Genomic DNA, 16958 nt, shown 5'->3' on the forward strand with positions numbered 1-16958 from the left:
ATAATAAGTAGGGTGTATGAAAACTCCGTGATCAAGCTTCGTCATCGCCTTCATCCTCGAAGGCTTCCCATTCCTCATCTCCTGCTTCCTCCTCGTCCTCCTCCTCATCATCATCCTATTGCTCCGTCTCGAGCTCGGACTGCTCAGGTATGTTGACATCCTCATCCTCTGGGAGTCTATAGCCATCACTGAGCATGAGCATTGAGCGGGAAATCTTCCTCTAATATGGCCCTCTCCTCTGTAGTGGCCAAACGTCCCCAATCCGAATCTACAAGTCCATTATCCCATATAAATGGGTGATAAAGCTGTCACCGCGAGCATTGCGCTCGACACATGTCATTGATGGCATAACAGTCTCCTCCTAAACCCGGACGCTTGTAATGTCCGTTAGTCGTAGGGGCTGATCAATGATGTGATCGAAAGCTTTCTCCTCCTCCACCTCTTCCTGTCTCAAGTACTGAGTCAACATGTTTGGAAAGGGCGTTCGATCAATTCTCTTGCTAGTTCTCACTTGAGTCATCTGGTAGCAGATCAAGTTGCCCACATTCACCTGTTGGCTAGTCATGAGGAAATATAGCACACACTTCCTCTCACGGCTAATGAGAGTGTCGTGATTGCAAGGTAGGAGCCGTGTATTAATCAATTTCAGCCATACTTGAGCCTCTGCCCTCATCTTCTTCTTGGGGAATTTCCTATGACGATTAGTTTTCTTATCCCGGACTCACGCCACCACAGAATTGACACCACAAAGAGTGTGTCTCAGTTCTCGATATGTTGGATGGGTGATAAAATTGTCCAAGGGTTCCTGAGGAACATCTGGCGCACCTAAGAAATTGTATATTGTTGAGGCTAAAAAATCTATCAACCTTCCACGAATAGGCACCAGTTGCTCAGGATCCTTTGGATCAAAACCGACATAAAATTCTCAAACCAGATTGACATTGATATCCTTGGTATTTTTTGAACACATAATGCAGCCCCAACTCATTAATACCTCTCCAAATTGCTTGTACTTGGCTTCTAGGCGACGCTCATGAATAGCAGATTGCGGATGTATATGTCTCGGCCTACAACATTTGTACCAGTCCTTAATATGTGGAGGTATGCTCTTGATTCCAAACTCCCTCTATCCTTGAGATTGTGGGCGAATGGGTGCTATAGCTGCCACTGCTTGCAGTCCTTCAACTTGACTTGAAGTGGCTTCACCCTCTTTTCTCTTCTTCGGTAGAGGTGTGGAGGGAGCCTTAGCCTTAGATGGAGAAGTGGATGTAGCCTTGCCTTTACTGGTGTCCTTCCTTGGAGGCATGTTTGTATCTACACAAGTGAGCAATAATCAATTTAGGACGCATTGCAAAATTCAAAACATGGTCTTGTGACCCCACACTTAAGAGTTCAACACATAAATTTCAACAAATTTCGAGGTTACTCAGGCTTCACCTCATCTTTTCTTAGTATGAGAATCTAGAAATGACAAGTAGGTGCTTCCTCCAATTTCGAAGCATCGGGCTACTAGTGAGCCACCGCACACTTAAAATTTTAAAGTGGTGCACGACTCCATATCACTAGTCTCACAATCCCGGAGACTCGGGCTCCAATGGGGACAAAGAATGCCTTTGAGGCATTATGACAAACACTTAGCATGTGCTAGTGCCATGGGAGTTCTTGTAGGGATGAGGGATTGACTCACCCTCCCAATTTGGCTTGGGAGTTTTGTGCTACCACTTGTTCACACAATAACAACACCATTCATATATGGTTCATGGGGTTGGGACACACAAACACATTGTTACAATGAAGAACAACCCCAAAATTTGTATCCAATGACATCCATTCACCCAATTCGAAATTTCCAAAGAATGGATGTAGAAACCATACATTAGATATTTAAGAGGAGGGATTGCCCTTGAATTGATGTTGCAGGTGAAGGAAAGAGCATAGAGTGCTTGTCTTCAAAGGTTTTGTGTGGGAGGGTTCTTGAGGCATGAGTGTGTGAGATCGTTATGAGTAATGTTTGAGGCGTTTAGTTTATGTTTTAAGGGAGGGATTTTAAAAGGAACAAAACAAAAGGATTAAAAGAAAATCGGAAAAAATACTTACCTTGCGACGCGAATCTAATGGCGCGCTATACCCCATGCGAAGCGAGCTCCAACGCGAGATGTGGGGCGCGTGGTGCGAGACAGTACGCGCGTTTCACCTTGATGTAACCCACGCAAGGCAAGCTCCCACGTGAGAAATAACGCTGGCGACGCGAGGCTTTCCGCCCGGCCTAGCTCGCTGGGGACCTAGCGATGTGAGGTCCAGTGCACAATCCGCCAAAATTGCCTGCAAATATGTTAGTTCCTACAAACGATTTTTTTTAATTATGCTAAAAATCAACTACGAATTGGGTTGCCTCCCAATGAGCGCCTTAGTTAACGTCATGGCATGACGAATACAACATTACAATGGGTTGCCTCCTATGAAGCGCCTAATTTAACGTCGCGGCACAACGCATGCAATTGACTTAAGGCTCGCTCAACATTGTTGGCTCTAGAAAATGAGTCACCGATACTACTTTCGTCTCATCCATGCCCAAATAAAGTTTCAACCTGTGACCATTGACTCTGAACTTACGAGAACCATCTTCTGAAGCAATCTCTACAGCTCTGGTGGGATGAATCTCTAGCACACGAAATGGTCCTGACCATCTTGACTTCAATTTGCCTGGAAACAACCTCAATCTCGATTTTAATAATAATACCACGTCTCCCAGCTTAAAATTTCGCTCAAGAATGTTTTTGTCGTGCACCAGTTTCATTCTTTACTTGTATAACCTTGTACTCTCAAAAGCATGGTAACGGAACTCGTCAAGTTCATGCAACTCTATGACTCTACTAGTTCCAGCAGCCTCCAAGTCCAGATTTAATTGTCGTAACACCCAGAAGGCTTTATGCTCTAACTCCACCGGCAAGTGACATGCCTTTCCAAACACCAATTTATACGGTGACTTACCAATCGGAGTTTTGAATGCAGTGTGGTAAGCCCATAGCGCATCATCCAATTTTCTTGCCCGAGTAGCATTTATAGTTTTGGTCAAAACACTCTTGATTTCTCTGTTTGACACCTCGACTTGCCCACTTGTTTGTGGGTGATACGGAGTAGCAACTTTATGGCGAACGCCATATTTCTCCAACAACTTTGCAAAGGCTAGGTTGCAGAAGTGGGTGCCCCCATCACTAATGGTAGCTCTTGGAGTGCCAAATCGGGTGAAGATATTTTTTCTCAGGAAACCAATAACTGCCTTTGCATCATTTGTTGTAAGTGCCACGACTTCTACCCATTTCGAGACATTGTCTACCGCTACAAGTATGTACTTGTTGTTATATGAGCTGACAAATGGTCCCATAAAGTCGATTCCCCATACATCGAATACTTCTACCTCTTGAATTGGGTTTATGGGCATCTCATGTCAACGAGAAATATTCCTCGTCTATTGGCACTCATCACAACTTTTCACCCAGAAGTGTGCATCTTTAAACAACGTCGGCCAATAAAAACCTGACTCCAACACTTTAGCCGTTGTCCTTACACCTCCAAAATGTCCACCATACGGTGAAGCATGACATGCCTGCAAAACAAAAGATTGATCTATCTCGGGAATGTATCTCCGGATTATGTTAATAAGATAAATCCTAAAAAAATATGGTTCATCCTAGAAATACATGCGACCATCACGAAATAACTTTTTGTTTTGAACAGAAGACAAGTCATAGGGAACAATACCACTTGCTAGGTAATTTGTAATATCTGCATACCATGGTGTAGCCTCAAGGCTCGTTTCTAAGAGTTGTTCATATGGGAAAGTCTCCATGATCTCCTCCACCTCAAACTTCTTTTTCGCTCCTTCAAGCCTGGACAAATGACCAGTAACTTGGTTTTATGTTCCCTTTCGGTCCCGAATTTCCAAGTCGAACCCTTGTAACAGTAGCACCCATCGAATTAGGTGCGGCTTTGACTCATTTTTCTCAATTAGGTACCTGAGGGCAGCATGGTTAGTGTAAACAATTACCTTTGAGCATATCAAGTATGACCAGAAATTTATCAAATGCAAACACCACAGCTAGCATCTCTTTCTCTGTCACTGTGTAATTCAGTTGGGCGCAATTCAAGGTTCTAATTGCATAGTATATCGGATGCATGACTTCATCTTTTTGTTGCCCAAGAATGGCTCCCACAATATAGTTGCTTGCATCGCACATCAGTTCGAAAGGTTTCCCCTAGTCGGGGGTGACTATGATTGGTGCAGTCACCGTTTCTTTTTCAACTCCTCAAACGCTACCCTGCAGTCATCAAAAATACAAAAAGGTGATCTTTTTCAAGCAGTTTACACAAGGGGTTAGCAATTTGGGAAAAATCTTTTATAAACCATCTGTAGAAACCGGCATGGCCAAGGAAACTTCTTATTGCTTTGACGGAAGTAGGTGGTGGAACTTTTCTATCACATAAACCTTTGCACGATCCACCTCAATGCCTTTACTTAACACTAGGTGCCCCAAGACTATACCTTCTTGTACCATGAAATGGCACTTTTCCCAGTTGAGCACCAGATTGGTCTCCACACATCTTTTCGGCACTCTTTTCAGATTCTTAAGGCAATCATCGAATGAGTATCCCACCACTGAGAAATCATCCATGAAGACTTCCATTATGTCTTCTACCATATCTATGAAGATGGCCATCACGCACCTTTGAAATGTGGTGGGTGTATTGCATAGGACGAACGACATTCTCCGGAAAGCGTAGACGCCATGTAGACATGTGAATGATGTTTTCTCTCTATCTTCCAGGGAAATAGAGATCTGATTATACCACGAGTATCCATCCAGAAAGCAGAAGTAGGACCTCCTAGCCAATCTATCTAGCATCTGATCAATGAACGGCAAGGGAAAATGGTCTTTTCGGGTGGCCTTGTTCAATCTTCTATAGTCCATACAAATTCGCCATCATGTGACTGTTGTTGTTGAGATAAGCTTGTTGTTATCGTTTTACAGAACAGTTATTCCACCTTTCTTTGGCACACATTGAACTGGGTTAATCCAATTGATGTCGGAGATGGGGAAAATGATTCCCGTATCTAACCACTTTATCACCTCCTTTTTCACGACTTCTTTTATGTTGGAGTTCAACCTTCTTTGATGTTCGCTGGAAGGTTTGTGGTCATCTTCCAGTAAAATATTATGCATACAGAAGGCTGGGCTGATACCCTTAATATCTGCAATGGTCCAACCAATTGCAGTTTTGCACTCTATTAATGCAAAAGTTGTTCTTCCTGCACATTTAACAAACCATATGAGATAATAATAGGTAAAGTTGATTTAGGTCCTAAGAAAGCATACATGGGATGAGGTGGTAGCTGTTTCAATTCCAACTGTGGTGGCTCCTCGATCGATGGCTTAGCTGGAGAAGTCTTTCTTTCTTCTAAGTGAAAAGACTCAAATTCGAGCTCTCTTTTCCAGAACCCTTGACCTTCAAGAGCCAGCACCCACTCTGCCAAGTCCTCTCCATCTACTTCTTCTAAGTTTATGAGACAGGCTGCTAGAGGGTCTTTAGCGTTCGGAGTCTCGTCTTTCTCATCCAAAATTACATCCACATCTTCTATTAGAGAGCAGTTAGCAAATTCACTTGGTCGCCGCACAGACTTCTGCACATTGAATGTTATCTCTTTATCGTTAAGTCTCATTTTTAGCTCTCTAGTTTCACAATCAATTAGAGCTCTCCCAGTGGCCAAAAATGGTCTTCCCAAAATTATGGGGATCTCTTCGTCAACCCGGCAGTCCAGAATGACAAAATCTACTGGGAACACAAAATTTCCAGCCTGCACTATTACATCATCAAGGACACCTGATGGCCTCTTCACTGTCCGGTCGGCTAGCTGTAGTAATATTGATGTGGGTCTTGCTCTTCCAATGCCTAACCTTTTGTAGATAGCCAAGGGCATCAAGTTTATGCTTTCCCCCAAATCACACAATGCTTTGGCAAAAGCATAGCTTCTTATTGTGCATGGGATTGTGAAACTCCCTGGGTCTGACAACTTCTTAGCTATGGGTCTCATCACGAAAGCACTACAGGTCTGGGTTAGTGTAACAGTGGACAAGTCTTGAAAGTCGAACTTACGAGACATCAAATCCTTCATCATTTTGGCATACCCAGGCATCTCCCTCAAGGCATAAATTAGTGGAATGTTCACCTGGATTTGTTTCAACATCTCCATGAACTTCTTATACTGCTCATCCTTCTGATATTTGGCCAATCTCTATGGGAATGGTACTGGAGGTCGCTTCCTTCCTGTGATTTGAGTTTTATCCTGCTCAGGCACTACTTCTTCTGCCATTTATTGTGCTACATCAGTCTCCTTCGCAACCTCTTTTTCTTTTCTTGTGCTCTCTTATGCATGTTGTATCGACACCTCAGTTAAACTTGTTGAATTATCTACCTCAATGGGTACTGGCACAAGTGTTTCAGTTGGTCGGCCTTCACAAGAAATTTCTTGCTCTAGATCTAGATCTCTACCATTTCTTAGACTCACTGCCATAAGCTATTTCGGGACCTGCTTTTTTGGATTAACTTCTGTGTCTGCAGGTAACGTCCCTTGGGGGCGGTTATTTAAAGCCATTGATATATGTCTTAATTGAATCTCAATGCCTTTTATCGATGATTCATGTGTGTCCACTCTCTCTTGCATTTTTCCATTGGACCCAATCAGTTGTTGCAACATTCCTTTAATTTCAGACAACCCATCATCTTGTCTCATTATTTGCTGTTGTTGAGGCTGTTGATAAGCTAGCTGCTAATTTTACTGGTTGTATCCCTGTTGCCTTTGGTACGGCACAACTTGACCCTGTGGTCGCATAGCTACAGGATTGATGCTATTATTGTACTGTTGTCGTGCTTGTCTATATTGTTGATTCTGTTGCTCCCAATTCTGACCACCTTGCCTTTGTCCTCCATAGTTGGCCACATAGTTCATATCTTCCCGATAGTGTTGGTTGTCACTTTACGCACTCCAAGAGCATACATATGGTTGGTTAATGCATGGTGTACATAAGCCCTCATTAGTCGCGTCAACTATGTGTACCTGCTTTTTCTGACTTGATTCATCGATCTTTTTGGTGAGGATACTCAGTTGCATCATCAAAGTGGCCATATTTTCGGCTATGGAGTTGTTTGGGTTTAAAGCCACTGAGTGAACGACATGAATGATCGTAGAGTCTCTTGTCATCCATCCTGAGTTTTGAGCCATTTTATCAAGTAGGATCTTGCATTCACTGAATTATTTGCTCAAAAATTCTCCACCTGCTGAAGCATCAACATTGGCTTTTAAGCTGTCTGCCAATCCCATGTAGAACCTCTGCCCCAACATCTGATCTGGAATGCCATGATGTGGACACTTAACTAGCATATCCTTAAACCTCTTCCACGTTTCTTGTAGTATTTTTGTTGGTCTCTGCCTGAATCTCAATATCTCATCAATTTGTTTGGCAGTCTTATTGGGTAGTTAGAACTTGTTTAGAAATTGCTTGACTAATTCCTCCCAAATAGTGATGGAGTTTATGGGGAGTGAATTAAGCCAAGTCTGAGCCTCTCCCGTCACCGAGAATGGAAACAATAACAGTTTTATTGCTTCCGGTATCACATTAGGTTGCCTTTGTGTGACACATATTGACAGGAAATTTTTTAGATGCTGCCGAGGATCTTCAATGTAAGACCCTGAGAACAGTCCCTTGTTCTGCAACAAATATAGCATGTTGTTTGTGATTTGAAATGATTCCGCTTGTATCTGAGGGACTGCAATTGCGGTTGCTAGATTTTTGGCAGTGGGTTGTGCCCAATCATACAATGCTGCTTCTGGCACAAGAGACACCACACCCTGATTGTTTGGGTCATCGCATTATTTTTGTTGTTTGGATTTTCTATTCCGTCATCCATGTCTGTTTCGATTTATTCTATTGAGTTATGTTGTTGTTTGCCCTTCTTGTTTGCATGATTCAGTGCCTTGAAAACTTTCTCAGGATCTGATAATGCTTGGAACAATTCACCAGTTCTTGAGGAGTTTCTAGGCATGCACCTGTAACACCCAAGACTACAAACGTTAGAATTTTAATGCATTTAGTTTAAAATAAAGAAAATTGACTACACTAAGAATTCTTGCACTTATTTTAGCTGTAATTAATAACACTGTTAAAGTCCCCGGCAACGATGTCAAAATTTGATCATGCCCAACTATGCCTTATAAAAAGGACTAAGCAGTCATTGCAAATATATTCCGGTTAACAAGTCTGGAGTCGAATCCCATAGAGAATTAACCTATTATGCACAACTCCTAGACTCGCACAAATTCACGTAATCAATATTCAGAAATATTTAAATAACAAGTTGGATGTTTTAGCATTTTTTGGCCAAAAAACTAGAATTTCGCCCGATTCCCATATTTTCGTGTGCTATACCCATGCATTCCGAGTGGTCCCAAGAGCTGCGGACCCCGATCGCCTAAAAAAATTTCGGGCAATCAAATACGACCTAAGGAACCATAGTATCCGCCCCGCCATGATCGTTCCTTATTTTTTGCGTTTTTCGGCCAAACAACTAGAATTCCGCGCGATTCCCATATTTTTGTGTGTTATAGCCCACACCTTCCGAGTGGTCCCGGGACCTCCGGACCCCTATCGCCTAAAATTTTTCCGGACTATCAAATACGACCTAAGGAACCATAGTAACCACCCCGCCATGATCGCTCCTCATTTTTTGCATTTTTCGGCCAAACAACTAGAATTCCGCGCGATTCCCATATTTTTGTGTGTTATAGCCTACGCCTTCCGAGTGGTCCCGGGAACTCCTAACCCCTATCGCCTTAAATAATTTCGGACTATCAAATACGACCTAAGGAACCATAGTATCCGCCCCGCCATGATCGTTCCTCATTTTTTGCGTTTTTCGACCAAACAACTAGAATTCCGCGTGATTCTCATATTTAAATATCTAAATGAAAAGTTGAGACAAGTTTAATGTATTTGGTCTATTATTTAATTTGACATTTGAACTACCACGTTCAAATAAAGCGCTGACCCTAAATTCACAGCGTTACTTTTTGGTCATGTCCGGGCATGTTGCAGCACCGATCATTTTTTGTTTATCTAATACATAAAAAAACAGAAAGTATAATTTATTAATAATGCAAATAAAAAATACTAAAAAGAACAAGTAAATCTAAGCCTTTGAAACTTCAACTGCACACATGGCATACATCTAGGTAGCCATTGAGAATTATTGGATATTAGAGTACCGGAGGGAATCCCATCCCCACATACGTTGTGGATTCGGCTGAACCAATACTTTTGGTCAAAACTCTATATTTATCTTAAAAATTTATTAAATATATACAAATCAATAACTTAAAAAAATTACAATTCTGAATCTATAATTTTTATCGATTCAGAGGATAATAACACCAAACGAGATTTCCTTACAATTTGGCTATATATATATATAACGCACGGAAATCAAGCAAATCAGGAACCAATCAGAAAGTGACTTTGGAACATGTTCAAAAAATGAAACCCTTTTTTATGTAGTGTCAGCTAATCCTCCACCATTTTTACCCATATTTGGAAGGTTCAATTTGTTTTTTTAATTAAGATTTGGTCAAATACACAATTCACATTCAATAATCAGAAATTATGTTAAAAAGGAAAATAAATAAACGATTATTGTAGACATATTTTTGAACCATTGCCTTCCTGTATTCAAACATAACTCTATAAAATAACTGGGAAGGAAGTTTCCTGCCTATGTCATATAGTGCTGCTGAGATTAATTTGACAATCTTATTCTAGTGAAATTTCTTTTTGCCCACTGCCTATGTTCAATCAACATATTATTTAATTTGACATTTGAACTACCACGTTCAAATAAAGCGCTGACCCCAAATTCACAGCGTTACTTTTTGGTCATGTCCGGGTTAAGATTGACAAGGAAATATCATACTGTTGACATTTCTAATTAGCATGGAAACTTCCTTACGTTGGTGTGGTTTCCTTAGCCATCCTAAGTTAATGATCAATCATTTTAGTAATCACCAACTGTAGGAAATCCAATATGACGGGTCAATCAAGGCATTTGATTCAGACATTTGTTGTTGACAAAGAAGAAAAGGGTACTGTTGAGCAACTGGAATAGAAAAAGAAGTGAAAATATCAGGACATACTGCTACGATAGGAAAATCAATTTCAGATGATAACCACAATTCTCATGCTTATTGGCAGAAGAAATCTTGATAAACAATGAAGCTAAGTTATAACAAGATATATCTTTGGCGCACTGTTCTTGTTCTGTTTTTTCATATAGCAAATGCTTTATCAGACACCATTAGTATCAATCAATCTCTGGGTGGTTCAGAAACTTTAGTTTCCAATAATAACAGATTCATATTGGGATTTTTTAGTCCAGAGAATTCGACGAATCGTTATGTTGGTATTATGTTTAATACCCAAACACCAAGTGTTGTATGGGTAGCCAACAGAGACAGTCCTTTACAAGATTCTAGTGGAAGAATAACTATATCAGAAGGTGGAAATCTTGTAATCTTGAATGCACATAAGAAGAGTATTTGGTCATCCAATATTTCAACAGCTGTGAGAAATACTACTGCCCAGCTCTCAGATACTGGAAACTTAGTTTTGAAAGACAGCTCCAGTGGGAGAACTCTATGGGAAAGTTTTAGTGATCTTTCAGATTCTTTCTTGCAGTACATGAAACTTGGCAGCGATAAGAGTACTAACACGACGAATCTGCTGAAATCATGGAGAAGTCCCTTAGATCCTTCTGATGGGAGTTTCTCAGCTGGAATTCAACCTGAAACCATTCCCCAAATTTTCATATGGAAGAATGGCTTACCTCATTGGCGTAGCGGTCCATGGAATAAACAGATTTTCATTGGAATGCCAGATATGACTTCTTTCTATCTCAACGGATTTGATCTAGTAAATGACAACATGGGTAGTGCCTACTTCTCCTATTCATATACAGGTCATGGTGATGAGATACTCTACTTAGTCTTGAACTCAACAGGATTTTTGCAGGAAAAAGAACTACTATATGCTAGGAAGAATGACTGGACAGTAACATGGGCAAGTCCTGCAAATGAGTGTGATTTTTATGGAAAGTGTGGACCTTTTGGAAGCTGTGATCCTAATAGTTCACCAATTTGCACTTGTTTGCAAGGGTTTAAACCAAAAAGTCAAGAGGAATGGGGAAAAGGAAACTGGACCAATGGATGCATCAGAAAGACTGCATTAGAGAACGAAAGAAACGACTCTAACATTGAGCAAGGTAAGCAAGATTGGTTTCTGAAGCTGCAGTCGATGAAAGTACCGGATTTTGCTATTTGGGTGCCTTTTTCCGTTGAAGATTGTTATAAGGGTTGCTTGAGGAATAATACCTGCATAGCTTATTCATACTACATAGGCATAGGATGCATGCATTGGGAAGGAATCTTACTTGATGTTCAGAAATTCTCCACGGGCGGGGCAGATTTATTCCTTCGCCTTGCATACACTGAGCTTGGTAATACCTCTTTTTCAGAACAATAATATATGCTAGTATAAAACTCTGCAATTGCCAAAAACATATGTATAATGGAAACTATTTTTGGAATGCAGATCAAAAGAGAGATATTAAAGTAGCCATTGGGATCATAGTACCTGTAGGCTCAATAGTTCTTGCCATTTTTGGATACTTTTCATGTAAATATTTGGCTAAGCACAGAGGTAACAATCTAATCTGTAACATTAGCAAATCTACAGTAGCTTTAATCATTCACTATCAGTTTATCTCTAATGTGCTTTTGAATCAGGAAGGAAGAAAAAGAGTGAGCTCTTATTAAGAGAATCATTGCCAAACTTCTACAAGGAAAGCATGGTTACAGATGACATCAACCAAGCTAAATTTGAAGAGCTATTCGTATACAACTTTGACATCTTAGCAAGTGCAACTGACAATTTTAACTTGTCTAGCAAGCTTGGGCAGGGAGGTTTTGGTCCAGTTTACAAGGTAATGTTCTCTGTCATTGAGTCATTTATTATCTTTTTCGGAATAGGCATTGACGGAATGATATAACTACAGGGGAAATTGCCAGAGGGACATGAAATTGCTGTGAAAAGGCTTTCACAGTCTTCTGGTCAGGGGCTAGAGGAGTTTATGAATGAGGTTGTGGTGATTTCCAAACTTCAACATCGTAATCTTGTTAGGCTCCTTGGCTGCTGCATAGAAAGAGGGGAGAAGATGCTGGTTTATGAATACATGCCAAAAAGAAGCTTAGATGCATATCTCTTCGGTTAGTTGATTACCATTACTTTTCTTTTATATACCATAGTGTCTAGCTAAAAAGGATATTGTTTGAAATATTCTCAAACTTACAGGTTCAAACCCTGAAGAGAAAGAGTTCCTTGATTGGAGTAAACGTGTGATCATCATTGAGGGAATTGGTCGAGGCCTTCTTTACCTTCACAGAGATTCAAGGCTAAGGATTATTCACAGGGATTTGAAAGCAAGCAACATTTTGCTGGATGAACAACTGAACCCGAAAATTTCAGATTTTGGCATGGCAAGGATTTTTCCAGGCAACCAAGATCAGGCCAACACAGAGAGAGTTGTTGGTACCTAGTAAGTTCGTGTATCTTTGTCTTTATCTTTTCATGATTGCAAAGAATACACAAAGTAAACATTCAAAAATATAACATGATGCAGTGGTTACATGGCACCTGAATATGCAATGGAAGGAAGATTCTCAGAAAAATCAGATGTTTACAGTTTCGGAGTTTTGTTACTGGAAATTATTAGTGGAAGGAGGAACACAAGCTTTCACCAAGATGACTGTGCATTAAGCCTTCTAGCATATGTAAGTTCATATGAAAATTAAGCTCCTACTACTTTTTATGAAATGACAACTTTTCTTAATTCAAGTTTCCATTGTGTTGTCAAATGCACTTGCTCTTCAGGCATGGAAGTGTTGGAACGAAAACAACATTGTCGAATTGGTTGATCCCAAGATAATAGATGTGCAGTTTGAAAGGGAAATTCTGAGATGTGCACATGTTGGGCTATTATGTGTTCAAGAATATGCAGAAGATAGACCAAATGTTTCGGTGGTTCTATCTATGCTCACTAGTGAAATTTCTGATTTGCCAAGTCCTAAACAACCTGCATTTACAACAAGACCGAGCTGTTCTGAGAAGGAATCTTCTAAAACTCAAGGCTCTGTCAACACAGTTAGCATTACTATTATGGAAGGACGATAAGACATTTTAGCATTTTAATTTGGGCATGTATTTTATTCCTCCCCCTGTAATTAGGGATGTATCTGATTCTTTCCTGTAATTATTACTGCCTCTGATTCATTTGGTAATGATTCCACTCAATATTATCTCAGTACATTAAGAATTCAAGAGAAAAGAGTAAACTGTGCAAGTCACTTATGTAGTAGGTGTTTAATCATGAGTTCAGCACTAATAACATCAGATTAATAAATTGTTTTAGTTCTGCACCCTCCACAAACACACAGAGAGAAAGCAATGCTATATTGTTTGATAGTAGAATCCATATCCAAGCAGTAGCCTAAAAAGATGTGTTTCTTGAAATTAGAGAGTTCATCTACTACTAGATTTGGAGTTACCTTTCTTTCATGGGGAAAATGACTTCCATTACAGCTATCTTAACGTTTAATTTTAATATCAATTGTTCCAGTCTAACACTTAAAACATTATTATCAATCTTTACTACTATTCGGAAACAGTCTTTTTGCTTTAAGTTAAGGTTGCGTACACTCCCCAGACCCTAATAGTGTAATCCTAGTAGGTTGTTGTAATCTTCAAAAGTGGCCACATTAAAAGTAAGAGAAAAATACTGACCTTTGTTCTCGGAAAAAAAGGCATTTGTTCGTATTGTTCAGCTTCTCATATACGCATCCAACTGAAATATATATAGCATGGCTGGTCATGATCTGAAACCTCTCATTTTAATCTCCTCATTAAGGTTTTGATTTTAACAATTCGAGAGTCCATTATAAATCTGCTTTCATTATTTTAACCAACTTAGCCATATTGGATAATTCGGAAAAGGGTTTAAAATGCCCCTAAGCTATTGGAAAAGGTTTGAAAATACCCTTTACCCACCTATTGGGCTAAAAATACCATACACCTTTTTGGTTCACTTATACCCTTTGACCGTTGCATCAATGCTGAATTAAAAATAATAATTATTTAAATTCCACGTGACTTCTTCTTATTGGTCGAAATTAAAATATCTAACCTATTAGAAAGACTCACACATATCTATCCGTTTTTTCGGACCAACCCACCCCAAATACTAACTCGACCCGAATAAAAAGTTCAACTAAAAAAGACGCCCCACTTCCGTCTAACTCCGGGTTAACTGCTGTAAAAAGCACATTAGGAAACCAGGAGATCAAAATTATGCTTCACTAGTGGATTTTCTTGACCAATCTGGGAAACTACAAGAAGCAGAGAAAGTCGTTGAATAAATGCCAATGCAACAAACAGAATTAGCACTGAATTGGTGAAAATAAATTTTCAGCTTATGTGGTTGATAGGGTTTATTAGTTAGGATCTGTTAGCCATGATGTAATGCTACTGCTAATAAACATCAAGAAGCTACAAAGACCTAGGAAAATGCTTACTCACCAACATGTTGAGGTAAAGATATTTCACACAGATGTAATGCTACTGCTTATAGTTGTTGGAAGTTCGCACTAGCATAACTGATGGAAATTGTCACTCCTATTACATCATTTCTTTCAACTTTTAGTGGCATAAAGGTGGACAAACCTAAGATAAGCATGGTGAAAATAGTAAGGGTTATTGTTGTCATCCTTCCATTTGTAATACCCCATAATTTAAAAAGGACAAATTGATCATTTAGCTAACAATTAAAAAAAAAAGAAATAAAGCAACTTGTGAGGCCAAAGCCCAACAGAATGGTGTGGCGTGAGAATTAATAAGGGTTTGGAGAGGAAAAACTTTCCTGCCAACAAATGGAGTACATAAAAGAAAATCCGAAAAACGTTTACAATTCTAATTGGTAAGCAAATTGAAAGCGAGAAAATTTAGCAGCAACTTGGAGTCAAAACCAAACTGTGAGCCAGGAGAGACGAAGACGCGAGGCATGAAGAGGAACAAGATGCACCAGTTGTTTTTCTTGAATAAAAAGTACTCTATTTGGCATCAAAGAGTTGTAACAAGAAACTACCAAACTAGCAACGTGAGTATTCTGGAAGAATTTTAAGTTTTATATTGTTTAACTCTTCCATTATAATATTGGGATTTAGTTTGGTGTTTAATTATAGGGAGTAGTATTAAATAAGAGTTTTTATGATAAAATTAATTAATTGTTGAATTGGTGATACAAAGAAATTATAGAGAATTAGTTTGATAGGGACATGGCAGCCTAAATTAAGGTTATTCTAAATGGAACTAAGGGGAAATTGTATAGAATAGCACCCGTTTATGTTGGTAGTCATGAAGTTGACACTTAGACTCTTGTTTGTAATAATATAGATTGATCTAACTAATTTGTACGGGTTGTTCGAGGCGATACGTTTGGTATTTTGATACGAGTACTATGAGTAGTAATCTTACCACAATTTGTGTTTTCATAACCTGCATGGTTTATATATGATTTTGAAAATAAATGTATTACCGATACTTTGAAATTGCATGTGGGACAAGTCCTTTACTTGATATGGTACCGAACAATTTACTTGAGATGTTTACCGGTTAACCTAAATGTTTTCATCGTTACTAGATATGTTTTACTGTTCCTTGAATTTATTGTTATCGAAATGAAATTACATGATTTGATAAGAACCGAAATGCCCTATATTGTTTTAAAATATTTTCCTATGAGTATATACGGATTACAGAGACAAGTATAAATGAGAGTAGACTTCGAAGGATCTCGTAGCTAACGGCGGGTTTGTTAGACCTGGTGCACCTTGTAATTACCGTTACAGCCCTCGCTAGTGGGAAGGTAGAACTAGCATATCGTTACTGATTTCCCTCGAGTAGGGACAACTGTTATATTTGACTTCTTGCGAAGAAGTCCACGGTTATATCGATTATATGATCCGTTCATTGAAACCTCCCAAACATGAATATTGATATTACACTGTGTTTATCGAGCTTATTACCGAATTGTCAATTGAATTATATTACATGAAACACGTGATGAGACTGATTATTGTTTATTATTCTGAAAGGGCATTCTTATGATATTTTTTATTAAATATACTAGCATATTTTCTGACTTGTCCCCACTAAAAACGGTTGTGATTATGTGTTATTACTCACTGAGCTAGCGACTCACTCCCCGCTATTATTTTTATAGAGGCAACAGTAGACGCATGTGAGGACTCCGTTAATTAGAGTACATGAGTTGACAGTTCCTTGTGAACCCCGCATTTATTCGCGTGGGCAAAGATTGTTATTTATTTGTTATAGTCTCTTTTTTGAAACTCTTAGAGTCCCTCCATAGTCATTTTTATGGGTGTCATGAGTATTCTTTCGTTATTATAGACTTATGATGGTATTGCACTTTCTTATCTAATTTGGAGATATATTAATATTTCTGGGTGTTAGTGGGTGAATTATTAATGGTTGAGACTTATTTTTAATTGATAAAGTTATTGTTGTTTGGATTCATATTAGGATGTTTGGTTGTTGAATTTGGGACAGGAAAGTTTTCGGAAAGTCCAAAAAATAGGGGAAACTCTGTTCAATTTTCTGTAAAATACCGATGAGACTTACTTTGGAGCACTTGCTCCTAAGCGCCTGTCATGATCCTAAATTGGGTCGTGACAAAGTTGGTATCAGAGCCCTAGGTTATTCCTGTAACTAATGGAGCAAACGTTA

The 16958-nt window shown here is 39.3% G+C and overlaps 2 protein-coding genes and 1 long non-coding RNA gene across 3 annotated transcripts; 1 reads left to right on the forward strand and 2 right to left on the reverse strand.

The window, feature by feature from the left end:
- Positions 1–5287: 5287 nt before the first annotated feature.
- Positions 5288–6790, reverse strand: LOC138905131 (uncharacterized). Its single transcript, XM_070193635.1, has 2 exons — positions 6587–6790; positions 5288–6226 (listed from the first exon to the last, which is right to left on the reverse strand). The coding sequence occupies exons 1-2, from the start codon at positions 6788–6790 to the stop codon at positions 5288–5290; spliced, it is 1143 nt and encodes a 380-aa protein (XP_070049736.1).
- A 3234-nt stretch (positions 6791–10024) lies between these two features.
- Positions 10025–13451, forward strand: LOC104109488 (G-type lectin S-receptor-like serine/threonine-protein kinase At1g11300). Its single transcript, XM_070195638.1, has 7 exons — positions 10025–11598; positions 11694–11801; positions 11888–12084; positions 12157–12367; positions 12453–12696; positions 12781–12931; positions 13032–13451. Exons 1-7 carry the CDS (start codon positions 10317–10319, stop codon positions 13329–13331), a joined length of 2493 nt encoding a protein of 830 aa, XP_070051739.1. The 5' UTR covers positions 10025–10316; the 3' UTR covers positions 13332–13451.
- On the reverse strand, positions 11836–12538 carry LOC138906563 (uncharacterized). Its single transcript, XR_011414017.1, has 2 exons — positions 12451–12538; positions 11836–12293 (listed from the first exon to the last, which is right to left on the reverse strand). It is a non-coding gene; the product is annotated as an uncharacterized lncRNA (long non-coding RNA).
- Positions 13452–16958: the final 3507 nt, after the last annotated feature.

Source organism: Nicotiana tomentosiformis, chromosome 2 (assembly GCF_000390325.3).
Source record: "Nicotiana tomentosiformis chromosome 2, ASM39032v3, whole genome shotgun sequence".
In the NCBI taxonomy this organism is placed as follows: Eukaryota; Viridiplantae; Streptophyta; class Magnoliopsida; order Solanales; family Solanaceae; genus Nicotiana; species Nicotiana tomentosiformis.

Coding starts and splice junctions, on each gene's coding strand:
- LOC104109488 (XM_070195638.1), top strand. CDS start 10,317: ATGAAGCTAAGTTATAACAAGATATATCTTTGGCGCACTGTTCTTGTT. Junction 11,599..11,693: donor CCTTGCATACACTGAGCTTG/GTAATACCTCTT, acceptor TTTGGAATGCAG/ATCAAAAGAGAGATATTAAA. Junction 12,697..12,780: donor GAGAGAGTTGTTGGTACCTA/GTAAGTTCGTGT, acceptor AACATGATGCAG/TGGTTACATGGCACCTGAAT.
- LOC138905131 (XM_070193635.1), bottom strand. CDS start 6,790: ATGAGACAAGATGATGGGTTGTCTGAAATTAAAGGAATGTTGCAACAA. Junction 6,227..6,586: donor AAGTTAATCCAAAAAAGCAG/GTCCCGAAATAG, acceptor AAACAAATCCAG/GTGAACATTCCACTAATTTA.